The sequence below is a fragment of the Cololabis saira genome, chromosome 1 (assembly GCF_033807715.1).
Source record: "Cololabis saira isolate AMF1-May2022 chromosome 1, fColSai1.1, whole genome shotgun sequence".
Classification (NCBI taxonomy): domain Eukaryota; kingdom Metazoa; phylum Chordata; class Actinopteri; order Beloniformes; family Belonidae; genus Cololabis; species Cololabis saira.
In genome coordinates this window covers 46,374,302-46,388,292 of record NC_084587.1, presented here as the reverse complement: position 1 = coordinate 46,388,292, position 13,991 = coordinate 46,374,302, and the positions used below count along the sequence as shown (strand labels likewise).

The 13,991-nt window shown below is 46.7% G+C and overlaps 1 protein-coding gene across 1 annotated transcript in view; it reads right to left on the bottom strand.

Moving 5' to 3' along the window:
* Positions 1 to 7,663: 7,663 nt before the first annotated feature.
* maml3 (mastermind-like transcriptional coactivator 3) overlaps positions 7,664 to 13,991 on the bottom strand; it is a 126,642-nt gene continuing 120,314 nt past the window's right edge. The window contains exon 6 of the mRNA XM_061724567.1: positions 7,664 to 9,689. Coding sequence (XP_061580551.1) covers positions 8,581 to 9,689 — 1,109 coding nt within the window. The 3' untranslated portion in view covers positions 7,664 to 8,580. The remainder of the gene's footprint in view (positions 9,690 to 13,991) is intronic.

Genomic DNA, 13,991 nt, shown 5'->3' with positions numbered 1-13,991 from the left:
CGAATCCTTGCAGCGGTAGTCGGTCGGCCTGGTTTTTGTGAGCGACGCTGTGCGCGTTCGTCTCCAGCAGCCGTAAGATCCTGAAATTAAAAAGGTTTGTCTGCTGACAGAGATGGAGGAGTAAAGCGTGTGCTCCTGCGGTGTCAGAACAGGATCTGAAAGGGTGGAAAATGTAAACAACTGAAAAGAATGATTTTGGAAAACATCACGTGTTAAGTGCAAGAAAAATATTAGCTCTCCTTGAATTTGAATGCAGCAAAATGGAGTACAGGGTCGTGTTTACAGTTATGCAGCATCTCCTTGACTTTCAACACCGGTCCATGTCGTCTGGGATGGCAGGAGGCCGGTCGGTGCAGGTTGTGGACGTGTTGTCTGGTTCTCGTGTGATGAAGGACTGGAGCTGCTGAACAGATATTCTTCTCTTCATTATCCAGCAGATGTTCTCGTGGGTGGAAGGTCCGGACTGCAGACGGGTCAGTTCAGCACCTCCACCAGGCCTTCCCCGTCACAGTAATTGTCTGGACGGGAGCAGATGTTGCTCTAAAACCTGCAGATATCTTTCAGCAGTGATGCTTCAGTTCCAGATGTGCAAGCTGCATCAGAAAGGCAGACTTTTGAACTGAGCGCTGATTACAAGCCGGATGGCCCTCTGATGATTGATGGTAGATGATTAGATACTTAAAAGTATTCATGGTTTTATTGTTGAGGAACATTTTTCTGAAATTCAATATGATTAGATCTATTTAAACCCCACCATGTCACTGACCTGTTGCCAATTAAACCAATTCATTTTCATGTTCTGTTGGGAATATATACTGTATAATATATGTATATGAGATTTGCTAATGTTTGCATTCTGTCTGAATTTGAATTTTTTTTTTAAATGTTGCACAAATACATGTCAAATGTTTTTCCTTTTTTTTTTTTTTTTTAGACTGCACATCGTCTGGAGGTTCACTACTCTGAGAGAGAAAAAAAAATGTAAAAAAGTTAAACAATTTAGGAGTAATGTCTTTGTCAAAACATTGAGGGAATCTGGGAAAAGCCCCCGACCAGGCGGCAGCATAATTAACTGAAAGATGTTTTGATCTTCAGGCTTTCAGGCAGCGCTGCTTTTAAAAACATGGCTTCATCTCTCTCGGATGCTCCTCTCAGCTTCCTCATTAATATAAATACCGAGGGAGAGGAGACGAGCTCTGTACATGTTCATACTGGATGGTATCACTATTTTTGGCGGCACGTTAAACACGTAGATCTGCTGTGTTGAAGAAGGAGCCAGTGAAAATACTGCTACATGTCACGTTATACCACTTTACCCAGCTGCAGGTTTGGTTTATCATCATACCTTTGTTCAAATGAAGAAGAGGGAGCTGCAGCAGCGAGTGGTTGTGCTACTCACACTGAGAGTACAGGACATGGTCCAGGGTCCAGGATCCAGCTGTATCCGAAGCCGCTCTTCTACTGGTGGGCGACTGATCCTCGTCAGTCCTCTGAGTGTGGACTCCTTCATTTTCCAAAATTAGCCTGCGCTAATCAACCTGACTTAACGTTAACCACCGTTAGGCCTTACCCCAGCCAAAATGATAGGTCGCGGGAGGAATCAGGCAAACAAGTGCCAAACAATACACAAATGGCACTTTTACATTAGTACCTATTCAGCCCAACTCCACTCGCCTTGCCCCCGTTTCTTTTTAACACCCAGATCAGCAGTAGGAGGTTGGAGAGAAGCTGCTGTGACGTATTTGATTGTGTGATCTAAACAGAGAAGACAACAACACTAAAGATGAAGAACATGGAGATGATATATATGTGCTGCTGGGTCTGTGGCTTGTGTTCGATACCAAGTTAAAAAATGAGAGTGAGAGAAGCTTCAAGCGACAACGCTTTTTTAAAAATTTTGTTAGTCTGGGCGCTGCTGAAAAGTCAGCTGGAGCCGTGAGCAGCTATGAAGAGACAGAGCTCCTGGTAGATCTGGTCGTTCCTTATCGCCCGTCTACATCCCTTTTTAATTCTCTCCTCAGCACCAGGTTTATGAACATCTGCACCTCAGAGTTGGACCATGAAACAGACTTTTGCTGCCATTGCCTGTTGAATAAAATGAAGAAGAAGCCGCGAGCCGCTCGTTCTCTGATTTCCTCCTCCTGACTCAGACGTCTGACTCCAACCCCCCGACCAATCGGTGGCCTGTAGTGTGATGACGTCAGATACAGCCGACTCAGCCGCTTAGAACCTCGGCAGAATAGATACAGAAAAGTATCTACTCGGCACGTTAGACCCCTAGTGTAAAAGCGCAAAACCGAGGCGAGTCGAGTCGTGCTGAGTAGGTACTAGTGGAAAAACGCCATTAAAGAAGACCCACAATATTCAACAAAAACCACACAGAAATGCTTTACACAGCAAAGATGACAGCAACACATTAAGCACTACAATCCCAGGTTAAAGTCTCAAAAACCCATTTAAAGAGCTCCAGTCATTAAATCTACACAACCTTTCATTCATTATCTCAGTCATGATGAAACATTTTAAAATTTGATAAATGACAGTCTCACCCAGAATCACCGGGCTCTTCAGGACACTGGCCGTGCAACACCACGCGCAGAGCAGTACGTCAGGTCCACATCCCTCAATGGGGATGGGTGAGGTTGGCAATAAAAACGTCCGCTCTGTCCCGGTCCGGTCGCACAGACGGTTTCCCCTCGTGGTTGCCAAAAATGTTGTGGAAAAACCTGCTAAACCTTTTTAACAAGTTCTTTCCAACTAGGTGAATCTCTGGACTGAAAACTGAGTATCCAAGTTACCAAGAATAAGACTTGAGAGATGATCCAGATTTCTATAGATTTAATTAAACAGTTGCATGCAAAAGGGTCAGAACTCACATCAGGAGTTGATGCAGAATGATAATGAAACAGAGGAGTGTGCTGATGTTAAAAGCATAGAGGATGATTGGTTCTAGTACACAAAACACTGGCGTTTCCTCTGCTAATCTTGGTTTGGGCAGAGTACCAGTCTGCACCTGAAGTCGGGGATATATTCTGAGGTTCCCAGCAGTTTTGTTTTCATCGAGTATGGGAAACACTTTTTCCCATCACAGCATATGAAGTTTCGGTTCTGCTGATTTTCTGTTTCGTTTAATTGTTCTTGTTCTCCTTTGTCCTGATTGTTCCCATCTGTGTCTGGTCTGCCCCGTGAGTAATCGTCGTCCTCTGCCGGTCCATCCATCTCATCTCCCGCTGTACTTCCCTGTTGTTTGCTTCTCCTTTGCTTCATCACGCTTTGTTGATTGTAGTTTTGATCCCATGGATACCCTGCGGTGCAGCGCTTTTTGTTTAGATTAAAGAACCTCGCTAACTACTTCTGCATCCCAGCCTCCCGCATCACGGCCTTCATCTCCCCCACCCGTGGTAATTTAGGCTGGGTTGGCAGACCGGCCGGCCGACTCCCATCCGTATGAACAAACTGATGCATCACTGAGCCATATCAGCTGCAGAAAGACATGTTGAAGGCCTTTCATTTCAGGACGTTGAATATGCTGCACTTACTGCCGGGGTAAACTACAAAAGAGAAGGGTACGCAGCACGTGCTGCAACTTTACCAGTCACATTTGTGGGGTTTTCTTGCATTAATGAAGGAGAGATGAGCTGCAGCTGCTGGAGTAGCTGATCACCCCACGAGAAGATTTGAATGTGATAGTCGGAAGAAAAAAAAAATACAAGCAAACATTTCTGTGAAGCCCACTTTGTTGGAGACTTGGGACTTCCTCTTTATGAAAGTTTTAAAAGACAATCATCTTTAATTTGCTTTTCATGACAGGCATCAACTGATGTGATCCAAGCCTTGCACAGACGACATATCTGAAGACGTGCAACCAGTTACAGCTGCGCAAAATCGGGCTGGGAAGGGATATGAAGTCATCTCCAAGGGTTTAGGTATCCGTCAGTCTCCACTTTCAGAGCTACAGTCTAGTTTTCCTGTCCACTTTAATGACTAAAGAAATCAGAAGCCTCAATGCAGTGAAGAACCTACAAGTCACAGCTCAAGGCTGGAGGACACCACTGGAAGTCACTGCCACCTCAGTCGTGTGTGAAGGATGGTGGATGAAGCATCACAATCTGGGCTGACTGGCATCAGAATCGGGAAAAAAATAAAACTACCAAGTTTACCAAAACTGTACCCAAGGAAAGAGTCGCTGTATTTCAGCTCAAGCTTAGCAGAAGTTGATGTGGCAGGATAACGGGCCCTCCCTTTCCTAAAACCACGGCAGTCCGGCGAGGAACATCAGTTAACACAAGCTTCATTTATTGCCTTAAAATGTTTCACTTGTTGCTTCGTTGAGGTGTTGGTGTCTGCATCTTTACATCAAAATATTGCTTGATTAAACCGGACCCTAAATCCACCACAGAGAGGCTGCAGTTGAGGAAAATCCCTGCGGAGCGGCCCGATCGGAGCCCAGAGCTACTTTAAGTACTTGCTCGACGTCACCTTTGCCGAAGGGGGTTTGACCAGACGTTACCTGTCAGTTTCAGTTTCAGCGCTTAAGTCCGTCATCCATTACTGTGACTCGGATAAAGATCAGGTCACCTGATATTTCCAAGGGGTTCACATACTTTTTCTAACCGGAGTAATAAAAAGCAAATAAACAAGAGAACCTTCAATTTAATATAATCAGCGAGAACATTCTCTCTTTATTGTATCTTCTTGAAAAACAAACAAAAAAAAAAGTATTTTGTAATTCTCTTTTGTTAACATTTTAATATTCTGTACAGGATAAAAAGAAATAAGCACTGCTTAAGAACTGAGTCAAATTTCAAACTAGAAAATAAAGAAAAAATAAATCCCAAAAACAGAGAGGAGGTTTACAATACAAATTAGTAGTAAGACATTGTCTGAAGTGCAATGGCATAGCTCAGATGGGTTAAAAGTGAAACCAAAAAACTTCAAAATAAAAATACTTCTCTATTTTCCAACAAACAGTAAATTCTTTACAGAGTAGAGACTGTATTATCTGATGTATTTAAACCTGTAAAAACATATTTACAAATAGCCATTATCTTTTATATACTTTTTCTCATAATCACATATATGTTAGCACCAGTAAAAAATAAAAATAAAACAAAAAACATCAATAACAACAATTTTTGTTGAAATGTTGTCTACAGACTTGGTCCCGGTACGTGATATTTGGAGGAAGCTTTCTTTCAAACGAGATCTCGCTCCTTCACTTTTAAACTCCAGACTGACACAGGTGTTTCTGTACCTTCCTGCCTCCGTTTGCAGGGGTCGAGCTCGGCTCCGCCCCCAATTTGGGGTGGATACGCTAAGCTCCGCCCCCACTTCACTGATCACACTGTTTTTATGCGAGTCTGCCTGAACGCTGACCGACGCTCTGGAAGATTGAACAGGCGTGTTGGGTTTTTTTTCTCCCTCGACGGCCGAGCAGACTCAGCAATCTGAACGTTCACCCAGCGATGAATGTTAAAATTATCTGAGCAGCTCCCTCCCGTCCGCCCCTGACATTCTGCTCCAAAAACATGACAAAAAAATAAAAAATTAAAAAAATACAGATACTCATCTGCAGGCGCAAGCAAACACTTACAGGACGACAGGCGTGGTGGTTTAAAGTTTGAATTAAAGGGCTGGATTACACAACATCAACAACCATGACAACAGATGATGACAAGGAGCTAGTTTACAGAGAAGAAGGCTTTTTGGTTTTGTTGATTACATCGTTTTGAAAACTTTCACTCTGATGAGCTAATTACAAAGTAATACAGACGCTCTGTCATTCGTCTTTTACTCAAGATTACAAAACAGTTAAAAGATGTCAACAAGAACCACTGTTTTTAACCCATCTGAAACATTCATTACTCAAACACGGGGGCAGAAGAGTGGACGGCTCGTGGGGGATGAAGGAGATGTGAAGCCTACGGTTCGACGGCGAGGAGACGCCGGCTCCAGCGGAAGCACTGGCGGTTTTTGGCGCCGGCCGTTGTCACGCTTTAAGCCAAATCAGCTGAAGTCTCTCCACAAACTCGAGGCTTCGCAGTGGTTCATTTCTGTCGTAAAGCACGGGAAGGGGGCGGCTCGTGTTTCTTCACAGTAGTGTTACAGTAAAGCACAGTTGTAGTTTGGAGCGGGACGCCACGGCGTGAAGCGGCGGGGGTCGACAGCCAGCCGCACCACAATGACAGGGAAGGCTGCGCTGGGATGCAAACACAACCTGGAAAAGGGCTCATTTAACATGTTTTTCTACTTTTACAACCCCAATTGTTAAAAAAGAAAAAAAGTTGCTACATATGATGAAAATTAAATAACGCAACGATCTGCAAATGTAAAAAAAACCTGTATTTCATTCACAACAGGATGTAGGAAACGCACCCATCATCAAAAATTTGACGATTTGAATGAAAAGTAGTTGATGGCAGCAACACATCTCAAAGGTTGGGACTCGGGCAGCAAAAAGGCTAAAAGAAGTCAGTGCCTGACAAGATAACACCGGGCGGGTCCTCTTGCAGTTAATTGGCAACAGATCAGTGGATATAAAAAAGAGGAAGAGTCTCCCCAGAAGTAAAACACAGACAGAGATTCATCAATCTGTGCTAAATTATTTCAGAATAAGCATAAAATAATATAAAAAGATCCAGAGAATCTGAAGAAATCCGTGTATGTCACGGACAAGGACAAAACTCAACTGGATGCCTCTGCATGGGCTTGGAGACGCCCGGAAATCTCTATAGGATCCACATATGCAGGTCAACGCTGTGCGATGCAAACAAAAAGGCATACGTGAACAAAAACCCCCCAAAAAAAGCAGTCTCCTCATTCAAAACGGACAGAGGTAAAGGAGAAAACTGCTCTGTGGTCAGATGACTCTAAATGGCAGACTCTTTTTGGAAACCATGGACGCCCGTCTTCCTGAGCAACAAGGAGAGGCTTCATCCAGCTGGGGGTTCAGGGCAACACATCCAGACAATGACTTTTCCAGGGAAGACTTTGCAACTTTCAGCAAGTCAATGTTTAACCTCAAACTGCATCCAGTGCGAAAGCAAGAGTGCAGGTGCTGAACTGGCCTCATCAAAGCCGAGCCCAGAACTGTTGAGCAGCTCAGATCCTACATCAGATGAGTGTGGGACTACGTTCCTGTCCCCAAATCTCCCATCACCTGGTCCCCTCAGGCCCCCTAACCCTAATCCCTCAGGGGCTGTTGATAAAGAGAAGAGGAGATGCTACACAAGGGTTTAGAAAAAAATAAAATAAAAATCACCCGGTCCCAACAGTTCTGAAACATGTCGCTGCCAAAACTGGTACATTTCCTCCGTTTTATTGTGAATAAAATATGGAATTTCTTTAGATCTTTATTGAACTTTTCACGTCGCAAACGTTTTTGGAACTGGGGTTTTAATGAACATGGACACGAGCGACAACACTGCTAGCGATCAAACGCGCGGCGGCGAGGGGACACGGAGCCGCTGGACCTTTGACTGGGTTCGGGGAAGAAGAAGCCACTTGTGGTGCTTGAATACATTCAGTGCCCAGCGGTCGTAGCTTAGCTTAGCTTCGTGGTCGCCTGAAGGATGTGACGTCGTGCAGACAGAAGCTTTAGCGTGGCATTATCTCAGCTGACCGCCCCCCCCCCGCCCCCCCACACACCCCCACGTCCTCCCGACGGTGACGCTTGCCTCTGTGTTTCTTATACACGCATGTTTATGCCTTTTAAGTCCAAGTTGTGGCTTTAGCTGCCTATCCACCCCCTATTCTCACTCCCTTTGTCTTCCTCCACATGCACACTCGTCATCCTAAGTGACAACGATCAGAGAGACCGCCCCCCCCCTCGCCTCCCAGGACGGTTGCCTAGCGAAGGCACTAGAGGGCAGAGTGCGCTTGTGTGGCACGACGGAGGAACACCGTTTGTTGTGTTGTGATGTGCGCAATTTAAACAGAGAGAGGAGCGTTTAGAGCGATGGATGAGTCTCTGGAGGGAGGATGGGGAAGGCGGGAGGAGAGAGCAAGAGGGAGAATTAAAGAGATCAAGTGAGGAGTGTGAGGTGAGCGGGTTTGTGTGTGTCTAAGACAGGAAGTGGGAGCGCTGACGGTGCTTTCTACCACTTCAGCTCCTCAGAGTCGAGACATCTGAACGCAGAGCTGCGCCGCACAAACACACAAATATGAATAAATTGCCGTCTTGAGATGGAGTCTTCCTTCCACTTCATCAGTCTGCGGTTTTTCCGATCGAACCCCGCCGGAGCGCCGCGGCTTCGGCGGGGTTCGCTTTCAAACACGCCGGAACATGAGGAGAATTCAATCCACGGAGAACCAAAGTGAAAACTAATGAAACACACCTCTCAATCTCTGGGCCGGTTCTTGGTTTCTATGCACGAGACAGACGTACGAGTGTTCTGTCCACCTCAAACACACACAGACATAAAACAGGACACGGGGACTCATTTAAAACCTTTTTTGTGTTTAACAAAATAAAAACGTGGCCAGTCATCGTCGCGTCATCCTTTGCAGTTTTACTTTCTCAGGCTGTGACATTTGTCCTTCTGCGATGTTTGGCTCCTTCTGTAAAAACGTTCCCGTCGGCTATTGGCTCGGGAAGAACACCTCCATCCAGCCGTCGCTGGAGTCCAGCTCCGCCCCGGGGCCGTCCCCCAGGCCGAAGGCCCCCCCATCTGAGGGCCCGCCCCCATAACCGTAGGACGACAGGTCCTGATTGGCTGTCCTCTGGTAGCCCTGCGGCTGCCCTCCCACCCCGACTCCCCCTGGTCCGTAGGGTCCGTTCCCCCCTCCGCCTCCCCCCGCCCCGGCCCCCGGCCCCCCGGGGCCCGGCCCGAACCCCCCCATCCCGGCCATGCCCTGCCCCATCACCCCCGGGTTCATCCCCTGGTTTATGAGCATGGCTCGGGGCTGGTTGGTCCTGGGCTGCCCCCCCATGTGGGGGCCCATCATGGGGCCGCCCATACCTGCAGCGGGGTTGCCCACCCGGGGGTCCATGCCCTGGCTCATGGCCTGCCCCGGGCCTGGAAAGTGTTGCTTGGCGATGCGTTGGGGCTGACCTGGCTGCATCCCGTAACCCTGGGCCGAGCTGAAGCCGCCCATGTCGCCCCCTCCTCCTGTAGTCCTTCCCACCGCCCCCCCCATGGCCTGCAGACTCTGTCCTTGCTGCTGCGGCCAGCCGCCCGCCCCTCCTCCCCCAGCACCCAGCATGCTTTGCAGTCTCTGAGCCTGGGCTTTGGCGTTGGGAGGGCCTTTGAGGGGCTGCTGGGTCATTGAGTTTATTAGCATACCCTGCCCTCCGTAACCAGCGGCCGCACCGCCCCCGGGACCTCCGGGCATCCCCCCGACCCCGGGGCCGGCCCCCCCCTGCCGCGGCGGGCCTCCGCCGGGGTTGTGCTGCGGTGGAAGACCCATGGAGGCCTGGACGCTTTGGCTCTGGTGCTGCTGCTGGTGGATCATCTGGCTCATGGAGGGGTTGAGGCCGTACAGGGAGCCCTGGTTGGAGCCCTGGGTGCCGTAGGGGAGTCCCATGTCGGCCTGGGGTCCCACGGAGCCTCCCTGTCCCTGAACCGGACCCATCTGGACCATCTGCTGCTGACTGTGCTGCTGCTGCTGCTGCTGCTGCTGCTGGAGGAGACGAGCGGCTCGGATGCTCTGGAGGGGCTGGTTCCTGGACGCCAGATCCTGGGGAGGACCTGAGGATGGACATTGAGATGAGTTAAAACACGGAAACAATAAGTTGTTAAGGCTGGATTATGGTTCTGCGCTTCATCAACGCAAAACACACGTAGCTGCCGTGACGCCGTCGTGAACCCTTCGGACTTCTCCGTCACTCCATTTCGTTGCGGTGCAATACCTCCCCAGAGCGCTAGGGGGGGTGCGATCTTTTCCTGAATGGTTTATCAGACTTTTCCGGTCACAGTGAATCAAAGAGATAAGGACAACTATTGTGCAAAAAACCAAAACAAAAGAAAATGTGTTGCTTTCAAGCAAACCAATCACAGCCCTCTCAGTCTGCGTTGGGTCTGCGACCTCTCGACGCGTAGTTCCAATTTTTGGGACGTGCATGTCAGACGCGGCGTGGCGTGCGCCGTGGGGGTGCTCATTGCGGCGCAACCTGCGGCGCACGCTTGCCGTCGATTTAACACAGAACCATAATCCAGGCTTTAGTCGTCATCAAGCACCAACATCTCATTTCCGGATCTTCTCTCATTTGACTCAGGGCAGCAGTGAAGCAGAGCAGGTCTGCAAGTGTAGAAATGGCTATAGATTGTCGCATAAACTAACTCCTGACATCCCTCCACTAATCCCTCAACCTCACAGCTCAGACTGGAAATGTCACAGAGCCCGGTGGATCCCTCACTTCCAGCCGAGAGCAGGAGGAAACTGAGCAGAGTTGGAGGTATTTTAACACTGCAAAACTGCAGACATGTAGAAAACGCAGTGAACACACTTACAGCAACTGGGAAAACCACTGTAAACCACATCATAGCATCGTTATACTGCAGGATATCTGCAAATAAACAGGTGCAAAGGAGAGGACGTAAACCCCTCGGTTTGTTTTCAATATTAATTTGCCATAAAATGTGATATGATCTTCGTCTGATTCACAATAACAGACAAAAATAATCTGCTTAAGCTGATTACACACAAGTAATTACAGTTTTTTGTGTCTTTATTGAGCGCACTCATTAAACATTCACAGCGCCAGAGAAAAGCGTAAGTGGTCCCTTACACTAATTACTTCAACAAAAGCTAATTGGAGTCGGTAGTTTGCACACCTGGAGTCCGATTAATGAAACGGTCTTGAGGTTTGATTTAGAGCTCCTGCGATTGATAAAACACACTCAAAGCCTCTCTTTTAGATTACCGTTTATAAGAAGCGCCTGCTGATGTGAGCTGTGGCCAGAATTAAGATCTCTGCGGACGTACGGTTCAAGAGAAGTTGATCTTTACAAGACTGGGAAATAATACCGACAGATATCAAAGTGTGCAGGAATCTTTCAGTCCACAGCTGAATAAACATGCCGTACGTAGCTCACAGCAGCACGCAGGTACGTAGGTACGGGCGTTTATTTACTTAAAGCGCTCAAATCAACTGGTGTTTATTGTGGGACCTGCGTTTATCAATTGTTTCAATCAACCCAAATCTTATTGTGCGTCTTCAGACACTGAAGCCGTTCGTCTTCAGGAATCGATCTAGCCAGCCAGCGCGGGCCGTGAACGGTTTCTCGTATGGTCTGATACAACTCTGTTCCCGGAGTCTAGCACGTTTGTGAAGTATCCAAGCTACAAGAGGTGAGCGAAGAGCTAGAGGCTACGAGCTCACCTCTTTTCCCCTCCTTTTATTTTTCTCTCTTTACAAGCCGCTCAACTTCATAACCCGTCACCAGTGACGTCCCTCTAAGGTTAAATACATAGGCCCTGTCCCAATACACCCACTGCCCCTGCCGTACCCTACGCTGTAGGCTCTGCGTCGATTTAACGCAGAACCATAAATCAGCTCCCGAGCTGGCAGGCATCATCATCCCGACATTTTTGGAGCAAATTTCTTAACAGACGTAGCTACAACTGTTAGATTTCATCTATTAAACCAACATTTATTTTCCTAAATGATTTATTTCAGCCAGCGGTAATTCTCCACAGCAGGGTTTCCGTTGTCCGGTAATTGCCGGACTTTGTCCGGTAAAATATGCCGAAGTCCGGTATTTTATAATCTCTCCGGTCAAAATGTCCGGTGAAAATACTCACTGGTGCTGCGGGACTAGAGTCCCCGGGAGTACCGCGGAGGGACACGCCGAGCCTCGGTGCCGGGAGGAAGCGGAGCTGCAGCGCCGACATCCACGTGTGCGTTGATTTATGGTTCCGCGTCGCACCGACGCAGAGTACCTTACGCCGTAGGTTACACGCAAGCTTCTGCAATATTTATTTATTTTTTGAAGTTACGCTCGCGAGTCAATTGACGGGACTTATTTTATTTTAAATACCCTGTTTTTCAATAAAAATACTATTAAATGACTTGCATTGATATCGTACTACTGCATTTATTTTTAACTTCAATCAATTCATATAGCCTATGTGACTGGAATTTCAAACATTTGTCCGGTAAATTGAAACCCTGCCGGTCACATTGTCCGGTGCCATTTTTTTCTAGCGGAAACGCTGCTCCACAGAACTGCAGGTTTCTCCCCAGGACGACGGCGCAGGTTGACCCGGCCGTGAGCTGCTGCTGCTCCGAGCCGGCGGCTCTTCTCCGAAAACATTGGATCAAATTTCTTAACAGGCGTTATTTGGATAAACAGAGCCCAGGTTGGAGATCTTGACGGTTACTTTTACGCCTGAAAAAATATTAAAACTTAATAAAGTGGCATATTAACAGAGCTACAGCTAAAATTAAAACAGCTTTTGGCTCTCAGCTTCCTGATATGGTGTGACGTATGTGCAAACGTAACTACGCAGTCGCTTACGTACCCGAACATAAACCACGCAGTGACGTAGCAAGCAAAATTTAGGGGTGGTGCTAAAAAGTAGGGGTAGTGGGAGTATTGGGACAGGGCCCTGGGAAGATTTCAAGTGCCCTAAAATCTGTGGCTTCTTTTTTAGGGGTAGTGGTAGAAAGTAGGGGGTGTATTGGGATTGGCCCATAGTCACACACTTTTCAATTGGTTTAAGGTTATTTGTTTATGTTTAGGTAGGCTATATTTACAACACAATGTTTGACCTGGCCTAGGGCTGGGCGATATATCGAGATTTTAATATATATCGATATATTTTCAAACACGATATGGTACGAGACAATATCATTTATATCGATTTAAAAAAAAAAAAAAAAAAAAAAAACATTACATTTTTTTTTAATGATTTTGATATAGCTTATTTTGTGACAAATTGACTTGAATGTTTTATTTGAGATTTGCACAAATGTTTTGTTATTTGCACAACTGTCAACCTCAGTGGAAAAGTCTGCCTGTTACTGTCTACATTGTATTAATTGCACAGTGTATTTTAATTTAATTGTTATGCAGGAAAGGGATATTTGTTTTATTTTATTCAAGAAGCATTTTTATTCTCTATATGCAGGCAGTTTATTTTTATTTCATTTGTTTTATACATTTTGATATTGTGCAGACCTCTGTTAATAAAGGAACCTGTGTGACATTTGGCACGAGGCTTTGTATTAAAACTGACTGTTTTTTTAAGAGTTTGCCTCAGAAAAAAATGAAGCTAACACAGATGCTAACAGAGAAGCTAACAGAGATGCTATGCTATAATGCTTTGGGGGAAACCCCAATTAAGGCACAGAAAAAATATCGAGATATATATCGAGTATCGCCATTCAGCTAGAAAATATCGAGATATGACTTTTGGTCCATATCGCCCAGCCCTCCTGGCCGTTATTTGATATGGGCGTTTAATATGTTGAAGCGATTCTAGGAAGAGGAATGGTCCACAGCTCCTGGTGAACGTGGAGCAGCTCCCATCCAGAGACCCTGGAAGAGATCCACTTCTCTCTTCCTCACAATTAGGGAGGTTACGGGTGCGTTTGAGCACTATTGTGAGTTTGATCAAGATCAGATCAGGTTTTATTGGCAGGTTCAGACAAAAACCAGTCTGTTTTAAAGGGGGCACTTTTTTCCTTCTTCTTCTTCTTCTAGTTTTACACTAAAGGCTTTTCCTCGTTTCTACATGATCTTGAATCGCAGACAGGTCGATGGCTATAAATGGCATTTGACTGGACTCCCCTCCTCCCTTCCTGGTCTTTCTTCATCGTCCTCTCACCCACTCATCTCCCTCTTCCTTTATTCCCAGCATCACCTTCTACCTTCCGGACCATCCACCACTCCTTCCTCTCCCGCTTCCCTCCTCTCATCCATCTCACTGACTTCGCCGGAACTCTGGGGGATCCAGGACAGACAAGTTGCCGTGGTAACAGGCAGAGCAGGAATATTCTTTTCTTTTTTCGCAGAGAGAGTGAGGGAGAAGCGAGGAGAAAGAGG